This window comes from Ixodes scapularis, unplaced genomic scaffold (assembly GCF_016920785.2).
Source record: "Ixodes scapularis isolate PalLabHiFi unplaced genomic scaffold, ASM1692078v2 ptg000925l_1__unscaffolded, whole genome shotgun sequence".
NCBI classification, from domain to species: domain Eukaryota; kingdom Metazoa; phylum Arthropoda; class Arachnida; order Ixodida; family Ixodidae; genus Ixodes; species Ixodes scapularis.
In genome coordinates, this window is record NW_024610070.1 from 188415 (window position 1) to 206371 (window position 17957).

Here is a 17957-nt window from a genome sequence, read left to right on the forward strand (position 1 = left end):
AAACAATGTTTTCGCCCATAATGGAAGTGACGACAATTCAAGATGGCGGCGCCCTTGAAGAAAGGGTCTGTACATCATTTTCGTAGTGGGCCCGCCGAAAAAGAAAAATACCGTACCCAAAGTCGTTATTTTTTTTTTTTTTTTGTGGCAACACAATACGCGACTCGGAATTACAGTCGATGATTTGCAACTTGTTCCTTGATTTTGGCTTGATATTGGTACATAAGCCATCAGTCAGTCGCCCGAACGATCTTAGTTCGTTCATTAATTGCACACCCGCTTGAATCCGTAGAGCCGAATCTTTGACTTAAAGAAGTGCAACACCAGGCAGAAATTTGACACGATTCCTGCGTTCGGCTGAAGTTTGTGTTCCAACTAATTGAACACGGGTCTCAGCCTAACGCCAACACAGCCCTTATATCCAACCTTTACCCTTCATTAGACATATTGAGGCGATATCGTGAATTCGGCATCACGGATTTGTTATTGATTAATAATATTTACACAATACCTGCTGCGTCGTTAGGCATTATGCAGGCTATATATTAAACAATATCTATAAAGAACCACATTTTCAAAATACATAGACAAAACAACAAGAAAAATAAATATTTAGAATCGAACGAAACTTAGTATTCTTTCGTAAAATGCAGCATCCCTTGAAATTTAAACTAACTCTTCTGGGAATGAATGCGACTCTCGAATGATCTGCACTAAAATTGCGGGAAAAAAAACGAATGTTTATGATAACGAAATTCTCTTATTTTCTGCGAGTGCGACAACCTTTGGAATTGCAAGTAGTATACACTCCGGGGAATGGGTATCGTGCCGGTAAAGCGAGCCGGTCTTGGCCGTCGTTCGCGTTAATCTTGTGGACTGTGGCTAGTTTGCGAGAAATACAAAATTATCGCTTGATACAAATCAAACGTAGAAGGAAGACACGGGTAGCAAAATGGCTTCAGACGAATTAAAACGTGAGTGAAAAATAATCTGAGCCCAGACGTGTCATGTTAACTTTTGAATTAAAAAGTGTAATAATGGAATATATTTATTTCGGGAAAAAATAAAAATAAAAAGTAGTTGATGGCAATCTTGCAGAACACACGTTAAACTCAACATAACACGATCAAAGCCATATAGATAAAAGACAATCGTCTCGCTACGTTGATTAGCTTACGTGAAGGCAACGGGCAAGATATTGAAACCTCGCCGGTGTCTGTCGTCTGGCTGTTATATACCACGGAGTGGAAGAATGTCCCCGACGCAATTATCCTTGCGGCGAGTATGTATGTACAATGTAGAGTATATTGATTGTATCTCTACGCTTATCGGAGACCATGCCGTGCGAGATCTCTTCCTCAACTTTTGAAACTTACGAGGAAGAGCCTTGCGCACAAACTTGTTGAAGTTTAATTTATTTATTTTTTTCTGAAAGCATAGTTTACATAGTTTAATAGAAAAGAACCGAAAAACTTTGTGCAAATGAAATACTTCAGTACACGGCGATGAGTTTCGTGCTAAGTTGGACAGACTAGCAGACGAGAGTCATAAATACTGGCTTTGTGAACCTGAGAAGTGTCTAGAGGGGTCACCAGTTCCTCACGTTTCACGATTGCACATCTGCCGTCAAAACCTTAAGAATGTCAAGCAGATTAATTAGTTCGCCTGTGGTCACAGGTGAACTAATTAAGACCCTGCAAATCGCTAACTGTCTTCGGTTTCGTCATATTACATGAGCGCGAGAGGCATGCCAAGTGTTCGTTTACGGCAACGTTGAAGTAGCCTCCGATGTGTGCCGTTGCAGACAACCTGATGCCCGGGATCCTTCTTACAGTATGAGGGGACAACGTAGGCCAGATGTTCGCTGCACGTTCTGGAATATCGAAAGATGCGGTGACTAGCCCTGTAGGTAGATTCCAATTGCAGGACAAACACATGTATTAGACCGTCACTCATCTGCGAACTACCTGCCGCACCTGGGTAATAATAGGGTTTCACGATGAAAACTACGGATTGACGGGAAACCACTACGCACGATGATCGCGCAGGGTGGTCTTATGCGTGTTTTAACTGAGCAAGGCGCTGTCTCTGCCAGCGTTAGTCTCAGCTTTCCGAAGTTAGCGCGCTCAGGGTCACTCTTACTTAGTTTGTTATTTTATTGTTTTATTTCGTGGCCGTTCAGGGCGCTGAGGGGCGGATTCGGTGCTTTAAGGAGAAGTTGCAGGATTGGAGTGCAGGAGCAGCGGCTCTGGCAGGCATAGTGAAACTTAGACTAGAGACTCTGTTGGAACTCTGCAGTCTACGCAAGCAAGTCGAGTGGCTGGGTGCACATTAAGAGCGACAATGACTCCACCTGTCTCCGTGGGCTTCGCGTAAAAACCTTTGCATGTTCTGGTTCTGTACGTTGGTACTCACGGAGTCATGCAGATGCTGCCATGGCATCTTGCGTGCGATATCTCGCACGTTCATCTTCGCATCGATCGAAAATATACAGCTTGTGAAGTATGGTTCACTAAAATGTTATTTTTGAAGTTGAAAAACACTAATAAAAAAAAACATGTAGGTATGAAGTCAGTTCTACTATCAACCGACATTTAATGATGCCACCCTCAATGCGTCACCCATTCCCTTCCCTGACCTCAAATTCCATCGGGAAAAGAAAACCCACTGGAAAAAGAAAAAAAACTGTTCTTCTGGAAGCTGGATACGCCTCCTGCGCCGAGGCTTTAAATAGACTGTGGCGGCCCCATTTTGGGTAGTACAAGCTCACCTGGTTGTGCCTTGCACTACTTGTGGCGCCTTCGATAGGCTTTTTACATTTGTGTAGTGGTGAAGAAGGGAAAAACAGCTTTTGACGTCCCTAATCGCTGTAGATTCAACGTCATGCGACAATCGAAAGTGCCAGATTGATGCCATCACCGCTAGGGCACACGTTTTTTCTCTCTGTTTGGTAACGTCACACTAACTTCCAGACGCTATTTTTTGGAGCGCAGCTCTTAGGCGCCCGTTTCCATGTTGAGCGTTGTCGGTGCCGCCGTCGGCGTAACCGCGCTAAATTTAGCGGGAAGATTGACGTCATGTGACCTCAACACCAATTCAATTCCTCGCTACGTGACCTCAATGCCAATTCAATTGCCCGCTAAATTTAGCGGGGAACTTCAGTTTCTCTGTTAGATTCAGCGGGAGAATTGACGTCGCGTGATATCAACACCACTCCAATTCTCCGCTAAATTTATGGGGAATTGAATTGGCGTCGAGGTCACGTGACATCAATATTGCCACTAAATCTAGCGGAGAAACTGAATTAGTTCGTAGGGGACTTTACACCAAGTCATGTGACGTCATTTTGCCCGCTAAATTTAGTGGGGAAACTGAATTGGAGAAGGAGAGGAGAGGAGGGTATGGAGGAGGAGGAGACTAGGAGGGGAGGAGGAGAGGGTACAGAGGAGGGGGAAGGAAATACCCTTCGTTCCGTCCCTACCCTCCCCTCCTCCTCCTCAAGAGCTGCGCTCTAATTTCGCATGACAGAGATTTGTAAAGGCCTCTAATTTTTTTTTTTTCATTTTATTTTGGAACGGGTGAAACGGCGTCTTTTGGCTCAAGCTCTTAGCGTCTTAGCTTTGACCTGTGCTTCAGGTGCGTTAAAATCTATTTTGATTCTTTTTATTTTCCTCGTGATCGCCTTCCATACCAGAGGAGGCACGCTTCTACATGCGCGGCAGTTTGAGGCGGCCAGGTTTCTACCACTCAAAACAAGTCCTAACAAGTCCCTTTACACAGTGCCCTCTGGCCGACGCAATCGGCCTATAGATTCGTAATAAAGCTGATGTGTTGTGCACCTGCGTCTACGAGTGGTTACAAGAGCAACGAAGAAAAACGGCACTTCTTCAGGTCACCGGAAGACGCCGAAAATAAGAACCACAAGCTTTGAACCGCGCTATGCCGCGCACGGGCACGTCATTCTCGTCAAATTACCATGTGTGTGAACTTCACTTTAACATCGGGGAGGTTCTGACAGTTTACGAAAAAAAAAAAAATAGGCGAGAGATTGTGGAGTTACCGCGAGGAAGATGGGAGTTCGTTCCATAAGCGCGGCGGAAATTCCAAAACTACGGCATCTCCTCCCTGTGCCCACGCGCCTGTAAATGTCGCAACTCCTAGGCTTAGAACATGCGTAAGGGTGAAACGCGGAGCTGACAAAACCAGAGGCGCCCTCAGCTCTCCCAGTGTCCTGCCAGCCACGCGTGGCGCTCGCGTCGCCTGTTAAATTGCAATTCGGTTAGCGCCAGACTTTGTTTTTCGCCCGGGCGCAAAGCATTATCGACATAGGAAGCTCCGCAACCGAAACATGACGTGCCTCTAGTGACGACACTCTAAGAAGCCTGATGCGTCTTCTCTCCCGTCAAGCACTTAGGAAGGCTCATTTGCTGCTGTCCACGAAGGGCGTTCGGCGAACGACGGGGCTCATTATATGTTTACACCGCAAAAACGTTCCGCGTCGCGTCACTGAGCACGGTGATACGTCATGTTCAGTGCAACAGCTCAGACAGTTCTTTTGGATCTAAACATATTACTAGCCCCGTCATTCGTCGAGCGTCCTGTGGATATTGCAGCGATTGGCTGTTCAATGAGCTTTGCGGGAGAGCAAACCCTCCAGGCTTCTTACAGATTACAAATGACAGGGTGTCCACTGCAGACATGCTGGCAGCATTATCTACTGACACGCCTGTATGCTTCAAAGACGTCTCTAGACAGATGTTATGACCAATGGAACAGGGCGGTCATACAAGGAAGGCCTCAGACAGTGTGTCCAGGCTGTCTTTTGTACGATGTGTTATTGGTGTAACCGAGGCTTAAGGACCGCAGAGTGTGGCGATAATCTCACGATGGCCATTCAGTCAATAGAATTACGGAGTCGGCCGATGGAAGCATCGAAGGAAGCGCAAGCATGTAAATATTCGCAATTCTTAAGCTGTAAATGATGTCACGTTGTGCCCGGAACGAGCTTACGGATTCAAGCTGTCACTAACTCGTATTCATCTGTGTTCCTCAATGGCAGAGATGAACATCGTGTCCGGTACGACGGCCAACATTGTGAACCAGACGGTGATGCTTCCGAGGAGGAGCACCGTGTTTAACCTGACGCAGAGCACGGCGCAAATCGGACTGGCACCCAACAGTGTCTCCAGCGATGGGGACAGCACGGCGCTCGTCATCGTTTTCACGGAGTTCCCGCGGCTGGACAAGCTCCTCTACGACGACGGGTGAGTCCGAAAAATTCAACCGGTGACGGGGCATTGCGACCGTGCCAACCACGCTCCGTGTGACAATTAAAATATAATTATCTTTCGTATTCGCCTAAAAATCGGGTAGTTATACCCCTGTCACAGGCAGGGATATGATATCTGAATGTCGTTTGCATGTAATTACATTGAGGGGTGGGCGAATCAGCTCGCGATCTTGACTGAGAGCGCTCCGCGTCGACAACGTTGTGTCAGGATTTACGCTTTTTTGCCTATATAGATAATACTATTCGATATAAATTATGTTGCATTTTAATGCGTGACAGCAGCACAGTGCCCCTTACACGCGATAAGATTTAACTTGCGTCACGCGGTAATAATACACGACCGCACTAACTAACTGAATATATTCAACTGGTCTTCCTTGATAAACTATGTAACTAGGAATTGTCTCTGCCATCCAGACGCATTGCGATGTTATATATAATGAAACAATGCCTTTAAGCGCTATTTATAAAAGACAGATATAAAATGGATAAATTTGAGCAAGAGTTCGTGTTACTGCGTCGGAGTGTCTGAATTATAAAGAGTCACTCGGTAACGCGTCGCGTCGCTAGCCTCTTCCACGTTAATGGAACTATATGCCTCGAGCTGCAATCTCAAGACGCTCAGCTGGAACTCTTCTGCTATATACATCTCCCGATGAAGCAGTAAACTATAGTGAAGCGACAGTAACCAAGCGACCGCGGTTAGCCACAGTCGACCAAGAGCGTTTTCCCGATTACGGCTTCAGGCTGTAGGAACACAAGTAGTTGTCAACCCTTGTCATCTCAGTTTTGAACATTGCACTGTTGATACTTTTAAGAATAAATGACATAGCTTGATTATCTACGTCAGTCATCCGAAAGCTCTCGAGCACAAGCTCTTCTTTCTCTTTCAAAAGAGATAAATGCTAATAAAGATAGAAACAGCGGCACTAGAAGGACGTTGCAAAACACGTGGCCATAATAAATATTAAAGAAAATATTAAAATTCTGACAGCGGCATGAGAAAACAATAAGATCATGCGCTGCGTAGACTCCACGTTCGCTCCACGTGCACACCGCGTTCAGGACACAAATTTGTTGGTCAGATGCACTGACGCAACACTACTGCAGTGATCTGGTCCACAGTCAAGTCTACGCGCCGCTTGCATGATCTCTCTCTCCAAACTTGTCCCTCATGCGTCCCACCACCTTTGTGTTGTCCAACGCAGGAGAACACCCACAATTCCTGCAGTGTATAGGTAGATGGGAACCGTGATCACTGCCGAGCGAGGCCGCGTGCTCACGCAGCCTATCGTTCAAGCAGCCACCAGTCTGTCCCAAGTAGACTCTACCACAGCTGAGAGGCATCTCGTAGACCACTTCCTTAACACAATGCACAAACTGCTTGGCATGGCTCATGTCACAGGGGCCGTTCCTAGGTTTGGTCCCAATGGCATTGCGCAGAGTTTAGATAGTTTGCAGGGGGCCGTGAAGACAACGTCAACGTTGAATTTTGCTCCTTCACGTTTCAGATTGTGAAAGTTCGTGTGAACGTAGGGCAGCTACCCTACGTTCGCAGGATCTAGGAACGGCCCCTGTGACATGAGGCATGTCAAGCAGTTTGTGCACTGTGTTAAGGAAGTCGTCTACGAGATCCCTCTCAGCTGTGGTAGAGTCTGCTTGGGACAGACTGGTCGCTGTTTGAACGATAGGCTGCGTGAGCACGCGGCCTCGCTCGGCAGTGCGCGCGGTTCCCATCTACTTATACACTGCAGGAATTGCGGGTGTTCTCCTGCGTTTGCCATCACAAAGGTGGGGGGGACGCATGAGGGGCGAGTTAAAGAGAGAGATCATGGAAGCGGCGCGTATACTTGCCTGTGGACCAGATGACTGCATTAGGAGCAGGAGAGGAGGAAGGGCATAGTCTTCTCTCCGTACCTTCCCCTCCTCCTCCTCAAGAGCTGCGTGCTAATTTGGCGTTACAGGGAGTTGTAAACTGCTTTCATTTTTCTTTTTTTAAGCTCTATAACAAATGTATTTCTTCCACCCAGAGACGAGCAAGACATAGAACAGCTAAAGAAGGAACTCAACTCCCCCGTGATCAGCATTCGGATAGGAAGTGAATCCGAAGGACTCCAACTGAGCAGAAATGTCGAGATTACGCTGCCGATGCTGAAGTCAGAGGCTGAAAATCCAATCTGCGTGTTCTGGGACACGCTCCTCAAGTGAGTTTCTTTTTGGTGAATACCATTCGGGTTTTTGTGTTTGTTTTTATGTGGAGTGTCTTTGCGCATTGTACGTAGTGCACCGTCTGCCTACCTGATCTTGAGTTGTATACTTTCAAGGGAGGAGGGAGCTTCTGAAAGCAGACCTTTCCTGGTTTTGTTTCGCGATCACATCCATGGTTTTGATGGGAAATAAATGTATTATATTTCCTCCTTTCAACAATTACCAGTGAGTTCCTTAATAAAACTTCTTACAATAGCGACGTTTTTTCTTGTCTGCGATAATAAATAAAGCTTTACATTCTTTAAAATAGCGACGTTTTTTCTTGTGTGCGATAATAAATAAAGCAACATATTTCATAAAGACTATGAAACATACATACACGAGTCAATAGCCGAGAGCAAGGTAAAGCTAAAAGAACAAACGATAGCTTGATTTCATGAAAAAGTACTAAGGGGAACACCGACAAAATAAGACACAGTTAGGACGATGGTTGACATACACTTTGTTTAATGTTTCTTCATTTTGTGAAGAAAAGAAGTAAAAATAGCATTCTTGTCCAGCTCGCTTGTGCCTTTGCATTAATTGCATTATTTTCATGAAAATAGCATGTTTTTGAAGTGAATAACTATGCAAATTTGGATTGTCAGTTTGTTTGTCAAGGTAGCAAGCAAATCTCGCATTCATGTCTCTCAACTTCGAGCGCTGAGCAGCAATCGCGAGCGATTAAATGTTGTTGTTCGTAGTTGGTGCTTATACTTAGAAAAGCGTAGCAGAAGTTCCGGCCCAACACCATAGACAGATTACTCCCGTAAAGGCCAAACCGCCGGAAATTGGGTGACCTGACTAAGTTAGGAAAGGACCTCAAGTGTCACAGGAAGCTGACAAGGGGAGTGCGTTCGTTACAAGACAACGAACAAGCTGATTGTCCACAGCAGACACACGCATGCAGATTCTTTAAGCCGTGACAGTCTGCTTTTCTCCTCGTATTCCTGCGCCCCGGCAACCTGTGACTTTTAGTTTCTTTCTCTCGTAAATGACCTATTGCGTGGGAAGTGTTTCCTAGGGCGATGACAAGGTTATTATCTGGGTAAAGCAGTTCCTCGTGAGCGAAAATGAGGATTTCTGCAATCATTGTATCCCCCAGCACATCAATTGGTGGGGTGAGCTTTGACGTTTTATCAGGAACAAATGTGGAAATGAACTAAGCTGGGCACCAACGCTCTTGATCACTGCTCTCTTGCTTCATCTAATAATAGTACAAACTTTATGAGCGCCCCTCGTAGGTCGGTATCGTGTGTTATTGTTCGCCGGGACCATTTGTTATCAGTGTTTTTAAAAAGGGAATTACTTCTGTTACTCCTAATATTAGAACGGAATAAAATGGACGGTTATTTTACAGCAAACAATTAAAAATGCTAATGACGAAGAGCATTCACGGTAGACGCCATGTGTGCAATGTCACCTACTGTGCAACAGATTCACAGTGTAATGCAAACAGAACATATTTGAATGCTGAACACGCATGAATCCGGGATTGTTTGTATTAAATATATACCTTATTCTTAAAACCGGAAGCTACTGAAATCACTAGTACTTTTCCGGCAACAGTTTATCCGTTCACGCATCCTTACAGTAACACAAATGAATTCGTAACGAGGCTGCGAGACTAATAACCATGTTACACAGAAAGATAAATACATTTTTCCAGTGAGGAAAAATCTTTTTTCCAATTAGATTCGTGAAAAAAAAGTTACATATCCCCCAAAAATTACATACGGTACCGAATGACTTCTCGGGAACTTATTGGCAGTGCTCTCAGCTGAGTAATCTCAATTTCAATTTCCTATCAAAAGGACAAAAGTGAAATTGCAATAATAAGAAACGCGAACGCAATATTATTATTTATATGTCATATTACTAATGTATTTAGTTTTAGTCATTCAAAGGTAAATGTTTAACCGAGTTTCAAAGAAGTTGTCTGCAACTTAAAAATGTAAAAAGAAATAAGATTTCCGTCAAATTCGGTATTCGATGCTCGAGGTTCTGACGACAGTCCTGTTGCCAAAGGCGCCGCTGAGTTCTGGTGATATGTGCAATTAAAAAAAACGAAAAAACAACAGCTGTAATAAAATCAACTAATGTTATTCCCAGTAAAACCATCGTACTATTATATTTAAATAGTATTGCACACGTAGTCAAAGATTAAACCAGATTTTCCTTTTCCATTTACTACGCAGATAGTTTACTTAACTTATTTAGCCTAATATTCATCATGGTTTTTAATAATTTAAAGATTTTAGGTTGCGTAGCTCAATATTATTATTTTGTCCGTAATCAAAGTTGTGTTCGCTGGAAATTACATTATTTTATCTCTACGCGTTCTATTGGAGACTTAGTAATCAGGACTCCTATAGATTGCCTACAAGCCATAAATGGGAAATTGCAGTGAAATGGTGAACTGTATGACGTACGAAAGGTCAAGGAGAGAGAAAAGGAACATGCACGACAGAAAAGCGCGTTCTCGGAACTGAATTTGTATACAAACGGAAGAGGAGAACGAACTAAAATGCATGCTGTGCCAGGGCATGACATACTCTATACAACATCATATAATTAGTATGTTTTTCCCCATTGTCCTATCTATAGTCCGTTGCAACCTAAGAACGAAGGGCGAGGGTAAGACGGGCCGGGGAGGAGGAAGCAGACGGAACGCTAAAGAGGGAAGGAGGTTTCCCCCTCTCTTCTCCAGCGTTCCGTCTGCTTCCTCCTCCCCGGCCCGTCTTACCCTCGCCCTTCGTTCTTAGGTTGCAACGGACTATAAAGCCAGGACATGGGTCACGCTTATTCGCGACTCCAGCGACCTATGGAAGACGCCACTATCGGGTAAATATGGCGGTCGAATCCAGGTCGTCTCGTGCCATGTGCCAGCTCAACGCACAACGCTGCGGCACAAGCAAGCAAGCATTCGACTCAAAATGGCTTGCCTCGCGTTTTATCTTCCATGTTTCGAACCTGCGGTGATGTGTCGGGGTAAGCGAACTTCCAGAGACTTGACGTTCTTCAAGGAAACGAGGAGAGGACTGCCCACTGTCCTTCCCCGGTGCTGATGAACATTGATAAACGCAGAATGTCTGGCTCGCGCGGTTACGTAGGTCGCGTGCAGAGCAACCTGGGTCACAAGGCGATACTACGGTTACGACACAGTCACCGGTAGAGCTGTTCTGTCGCGCAAACCTCCGACAACATGGAAACACGGAGGCCACAAGCGACGAGCAGAAATCGCAAAAGGACCTGTTCCGGCCAGCTCAGTGTTTTCCCGCTAGGTGTCATTCGTTTTGCTGGAGTCGCGAATAGCGGTGTTGCACGGGCACCCTTAACCGCAGTTAACTCACCTTAACCTGCTGTTACGCGTCACCACAGTTACCTAGCTATACTCTTGGACAGCTATTTAAAAAGAAGTAAAGAGTGCGCTTGGTCAGGTTTGATAGGTGTTCAAGGTGCTCAAGCGTGCGTGGGCCCATAGCTTTGACTGCATAGGCGAATAATGTTGTCTGCAAATGTTGTGTGTAACTGTGGCTTAGCCTAACTGCACTTAAGTGTGCCCATGTAACAAGACTAATAGATTAGCGCTGCTCTGTTCTCCGTGGGAGGCTCCAGCCTAATGCTTAGAGCAGAGCAGACACAACTGTTGATCATCACAATCAACAAATGAGACTTCCACAGATTTGAATACAGTGTTACGGAGCTCAATTTACATCGTGTGGCTCTCTTGTGAACTGTTTAAACTATTTACGAAGGGCGTAAAACCGTTTCCTCCGATTCCTGATAGATCTTCAGACAACTGATTGTTAGTGTTTTAAGCACCAAGACGACTGAAGTGTCCTTACTGTAAAGCGTAGCTTAATAATTGCCCTAGTTCTATCTAAAGCAAGATTTCTGGTTAAAGCAGTGTCACTGATGGGTGTTTAAGGCTGCGGTTCCTCACACTAATAATACAATGCGCTTCCAAAATTTCGCAAGTGGTCCTGTCTCGACACTGTCCAATTATTGTTGTACCATTGCGAATCGTAGAAGACGAGCAGGTGTTACAGTGACTGCCCGCCGTAGGTTTCAGTGAACGATCATGCTCGAGAAGACGGTCATCCAAGACACGGCTTATTTGGTCCGAATAGGTTGGACCACACGTTAGTGGGGTTCTGCACACAGCGCCAGCTGAACACAACAGATAGGGGAGGAAATGGTGTTTCAGCCACGCGGCTTTTTTTAGGTCTTCCGCTATCGAGCGAATCTTGGAGCCTATTTTCGCCATTTTATTGGGAGCCGAAAACAACATGGCCACATCGTACCGTTTGGCGATTTTTTTTATTATGCGATGTTTTTTGCATATATAAAACAATTGCCATTCGTTTCTGGCGATCTTTAGCTTTCTTTGCTGACTCCATTTCAACTCACGCACCATGGCACCCACCACCTCGTTCGAAACCAAGAGGTGACCAGATGCGAATGGAGGTTGATTTACATATGCACAAAACATTATAAAATTTTACAAGAGTAGCTAAAAGGTACAATGTTCCCATGGTGTTTTCGGCTCCCGAATGATTGCCGTAAATTTGCTCCAAGGTTCGCTCCAGAGCGAGAGACCTTCAAAAATTCACGTGCCAGAAGCGCCATAGACACCGCTACGTGTCGTGTTCAACTGGCGTTTTGTACGAAATCCCCATAGTGCGTGGTAGGAGCTAGAACCATTAAATTAGCTGCGCTTAGAGCATCGACACTCTGTTCCCTGAGATTGTTGTGGGCGCCACCATCTTGAGTCTTGTGCACAGCAGACGCAACTGCGGATCGTCATGCTTCAAAAGTGCGACTTCCTCAGCAATAGATTTGCTGTTAGGAAGCTCATTTAATATTGCTTTGCTCTGTCGCGAACTGTTTGAACATTTATGGAGGGCGAAAAAACGTTTCCTGTGATTTCAGATAAAGCTTCAGATAACTTGCAGCCATGATATTAAGCCAGAATATGGGGAAGTGTCGTTAATTAAAAGCGTAGCTAATTTAGAGGCACTAGTAGAAGCTATTTGGGTAAATCAGGCCGGATCCTGAATGACCTCCTTCTCGATCTTGATCGTTCACTAAAATCTACGGTGGGCAGTTGTCTCCCCTTAAGTTGCTATACCTGCACGTGTTCTCCAATCCTTAACGGCACAGCAATAATTGGACATTATTAAGACAAGACGACTCGCAAAATCTTGAAAGCGGATTGTAATATTAGTTTGGGAGACCGCTGCATTAGCCACGGATTGGTGACAGTGCTTCAATTGGAAACATTGTTTTTATATATGACGATGGGGAAAGACATATTAGTTAGATGGTGCTGTGTAGTGTATGTCGATCAAGCTCCGGCACAGAGTGACTTTCAGTACATTTTATCTACTGTTTGTGTATAAATTAAGTTCCGAGTCAGCGCTTGTGTGTCGTGCATCGTCTTTTTCTCTGTTCTTGTCTTTCTGTGCTCTATACTGCTCACCGTATCATTACACCAATTCGCCCAGCTTGCCACACGTCTGCAATGGCAGTTAGTTGGATTTCAAAATATACTAAGTATTTCTCGGTTGTATCTCGGTTCAAAGGTGAGACGCAAAAGCGACACTCAAAATTGTTACGGCCGAAGGAAGAATATCTATGTATTCTTCCTCAAGGGTGCCTTCCTCAAGGGTGGCGCTGCAATTTCTTTGGATATCGTAAGCGACCCTGTGAAAATAACGACAACCAATGACCTTTTCGTCAAATGTCGTGGTATGAGTATTGATACTTAAGTTATTGCACCGAGATTTACTGAACTAGAACGTATTCTAAGAATAAACATTTTGTAAGGTGTGATCAAAACCCTGCGGACGTTAATAATCTCAGGAAAAAGGGGAGGTAGGGGAAACATTTGAAAAACACAAATCTCTAAACACAACTAAATGACAGGTGCGTGCTGAAAAACCCCACTGGTCCTGGTATCGAACCAGGGACCTCTCCATTTCCAGTGAAGCGCTCTACCAACTGAGCTAACCAAGAGTAGAGCAAACGGGTTTTATCAGCTGCCACCAGTCTAACACCAACGAGGGTGAACGGGTCGACTTTAAGTGTTATGATTTAATGCAATTAATGCAAAGGTGCAGGTGAGCTGGACAGAATAAACGTTAATCACCCTTGGAAAGGGGGAAGAAAGGGAACAAGGGGACAAACACAAATCTCGACAGCCAACTAGATGACTGGTGCGCGCTGAAAAAATCCACCTAGTTTTGATAACGAACCAGGGACCGATTTGTCATCGGTTCGATAGCAGGACTAGGCGGATTTTTCTCAGCGCGCACCAGCCATCTAGACGTAGTTCTGTTTGGAGATTTGTTTTTCTCCCCTGTTCCAGGATTTGCTATCGTTTATTCTGTCCAGCTCGCCAGTACCTTTCCAATAATCACACTAGAGTCACTGCCATAAATTTGTTTTAGGATGACACGGGTTCTGCGATACTTACTGGATGTATTCGAAACGCAGTGAGTGGAGTCCAGAGGGCTGCGAGGTGGGATCTCGGAATGGCACGCACGTGATCTGCCTGTGTCGACATCTTTCCAACTTCGGAGTTCTCATGGACTTGAACGGAGTCCTCGACGAAGCGCTGACAGGCACGTCCCTCAAGATTATCACCCTGGTCGGCTGCAGCGTGTCGGTCATCTGCCTGGCCATCTGCATTGCGGTCTTCGGATGCTTCAGGTAAATACTTTAATACACGGTGGAGCTATAGGTAGTAAATGAGTCACGCTTTGCCTATGAATCGTTTTTCTTGGAATTGGTGCTTCTTGGGATGACCCAACCTCCCGCACCGTGGTGTAGGATATTGAATCATCACAGAAGGAGTTCTCTGAAACCAGGCAGATTGCGTTGTTTAAAGTCTTTTGATGAATAAGAAAAGCACGACACTCCTGCCACGAAGTCCTCCACCTCTTCAGCATTAAGAGAGTGAACTCTGAGGAGGAGGCGTGTGGAAAGAAAGAAACCGCTATTCGTGGCAAGACGCATTTTTGGGAGAGGCTTCTACTCTTTTCTTAACACGCTACAGATAATGTTTATATTATTTCGCGGCTCTGGGACCTCCTCAAGGGCTGGACGAATTTATTGTAAAACAAGCCATAGCTATGCCTGGGTCGACGCAACAATCGTTGATTCTCGCAGGATGCATTCTGCTGAATAAGGCAACGACAAGACCATAGATCTGATTACCGTGATTACGCGATCACCAATGAAACGTAATCTTCCTTAGGCGGAATTAGGATATGCCATAAGGCTGCACGGCTCCCGTGATACCTTAATGTTTTATATGGGAATTTTGTTTAGTTGTGGCGATTATTGCTGACATTATTCGTCGCAATAAATTGACGTTTATTGTTTTCTTCTATAAGGTTTAATCGACATACACTTGGCGTGGGCGCGCCTACTATATATAAAAATGTTGAACTAATGATTGTATTAGGCAACCAAATGACAGATGCCAGGAGACGCCAATTAACGATTCTAAAGAAATACGTTTGTTTATTTATTATGTAGTAGTATTTCATATTTTAAAATATTATCACTAATATGGCACGTGTGTACACGTGTTTAAATCTTAATCGGGCTTAAATATCTGTCCGGAATAAAATCATTATTAACGTCAAAGGCACGATTGACTTTTTTTATATTTTATCGAGTACTCTAAAAGTTATAAATGATATATTTTAGGCATTTTTGAATAGGCATCGGCGGCAAGACCACACATATATTAAACAGAACCATGTGTTGCTTTTTATTCTCAAACATCTACGCTGCCTTGATTGCTTTACAAGATATCATTTATTGCCGTCCTGCTCAATCAATGTCATAAAGCACTAAAATAACCCGTTAACTACTGTGGAGATGATGTTTCACTGATCGCTGTATTCTCCTTCATGAGTTATGTTAATGGGTTAAAAGCGATAAGGGGGAAAGAGGGGGGGGTGATTGGTGCACATTCAATAGTTCTTTTTTCGAAACAATTCCTTGAAAAAAAAATACAAGCTCCAACGTTGCATTGTATAGTATAATATAGTATAGTAAAATACGCTGAAAAAAGAGTGGTAATGAAATGTTCAGATGCTGAAATAAATAAGAAATATAGAGCTAGCAGTGAAGCTAAATTCTTGCACTCAAATAGTTCTAAGGGCGAGTTTGCCCCTTTCGAAGTGGTGTAACAAGACTGTCTTCCACCATCACCGGAGATGAGCTATTTGAGTTTATGCAATTAGCCTTAACAGATCTATGTCCATTGTAAATCTATATTGAGACTACTATAGCGACGGCTTTCACTCGCGGCTGCTTTCCCCAACTCTCCACTCATGCCAAATGCAACCGCTACAAAGCAAGTTGTTGCGCTGAAGGACATTTCTTTATCCTAAAGCGCACGTTTTTTTGACACCTCTAGGGTCGTTAAATAAGCACTGGTCGCTTCTCCCATTTTCTAGGTCGCTGCGAAATACCCGAACGTCCATTCATCTGAACCTGTGCATCAGCCTCTTCATAGCCGAAATCGTCCTGATGCTCGGTTTGGACCAGACGCAGGACAAGGTAGACATCACGGAAGTCTGCAAAGACTTCTGTTTTGTATTGTGCACTTTGCTCGTGCTCTGCGAATTTGGCGGCGTGACCCTGCCGGGGGCCAAGTTTCTTGGGCGGCGCGCCTTGTCCGAGAAAGAGAAGTGCCAATAAAGGACTCTGAAGGAAGCCTCGTCTCTTCTCTCACTCAGACCCTGTGCTCCGTGGTGGCCGGTCTGCTCCACTATTTCTTTCTGGCTGCGTTCTCGTGGATGCTCCTGGAGGGCTTTCACATCACTTTCCTCCTGGTCACTGTCTTCAACACGTGGAGGAAGCGATACCTTCGCTACTACGTTTTCGGATACGGCAAGTGACCTTCGTGCAGTAAGCTAAAATTCTGGAGAAGCGCTTCCTGTGAAAATACATGCTGTGAGATTGGATCGTCATCCTAGCTACCTATACGAGTAGTTCTGCGCTTTGTAATAATAATAATAATATCTTTATTAGCTTTGAAAAAATACAGGTGTAAGCGTGCTGGCCCACGAAAGCAAAGATGCTTGTATGTGGGACCAGGCAGACAACAAAATACCATGACACCATTGAACACTGGAGAAACAAAACAAACAAACAACAGCAATGTAGGCATTTGGACAACGAATACGCACCAAGTAATTATTTAATTATTATTGCGCGAGCGTGAGGCACCATTCTCTTACATTTCGTTTTACCGCACGAAAGGAGGACAAGTTCAGCAAAGATTCTGGCAAACAGTTGAACATCGAAGGGACATAGTGTCGTTTTAACTTTTTTCCATAGTTTGTTTGTATCTTAGGGACCTTGAACCTGTCTGTACGCCGCAAGTTTCTTTTTCTTACCTCTTGTTTAAATGTTCTACTATAATAATTACTTGTTATTATCACACATGTATGAAACTGATTAAATGACAATACTTCTAACGCGCGTAAGGTGTGATTTATGTGTTCATGAATATCTTGTAGAGCTCCAGACAACTGACTGTGCAAGATATAACTAAACATTTCAGTTACAGGCATAAAGGAATTGACACATACAAGGAAAAAAATGGAAAACGTCATAATGGGTAAAAAAACTTAACTATCCTCTGCCACTTGATTCTTAAGTACCAGGAGTGGCTTACGGATTTATAACAGTTCCTTTATAATTATCCATATAGACCGACACCGTGCGCTGTATACACGTTAACGGACGAATCAATTCCTCTTGTGAATACCATAAAATAATTCTAATAGAAGGGGCTGAATAGGTAGACGGTTTCTAGTTCGATGGTGTTCTAATTTTGCATAAAGCCTAACATAAAGATTCTAATCTTTGGATTTTCTAATCTCTGGAGCACATGAACGAATATCGTAAAACAGTGTTAGAAGTATTTTCCGCCTTCAATTTCAGAAAGTTTCGCTCGCTTTCGTAGTTCAAATATACTGGTGTTAAAAAGAAATATCAACATACATAAATGCTATAAATCCCTATATTACACTCCTTCCAATTATTTTTTAAGCTAACATTGCCTAAGGGGACAACACGATTGCAGCCTATTCCAGTTTGAGACATAATATAATTATGCAGGAAATCTGTTTACGCTTCCTCTACAGAAAACTTGGCGTACTCTTTGCCATAAATATGTTTTAATTCATCTGAGTGATCCCTTTTAAGTTGATGGTTTGATGAAGACCCAGATATTTATAATACGTGATGTGCGTGTCACTGGCCCCGCGAATGGAAAGGGCACCTATGTAAAATGCAACTGAAAAAATAGCTCTCTCTTTTTCAGGTTCTCCACCGCCCCTTGCACTAAATATATTTAGTGCGTTGAACCAAATATCCTACCTTAATA

The 17957-nt window shown here is 44.1% G+C and overlaps 1 protein-coding gene across 1 annotated transcript in view; it reads left to right on the forward strand.

Annotated features, from left to right (window-relative positions):
* LOC120842106 (adhesion G protein-coupled receptor L2-like) overlaps nt 1-16261 on the forward strand; it is a 34561-nt gene extending 18300 nt beyond the window's left edge. The window contains exons 5-8 of the mRNA XM_040213131.1: nt 5060-5264; nt 7321-7494; nt 14039-14254; nt 16018-16261. Coding sequence (XP_040069065.1) covers nt 5060-5264; nt 7321-7494; nt 14039-14254; nt 16018-16261 — 839 coding nt within the window. The remainder of the gene's footprint in view (nt 1-5059; nt 5265-7320; nt 7495-14038; nt 14255-16017) is intronic.
* Nucleotides 16262-17957: the final 1696 nt, after the last annotated feature.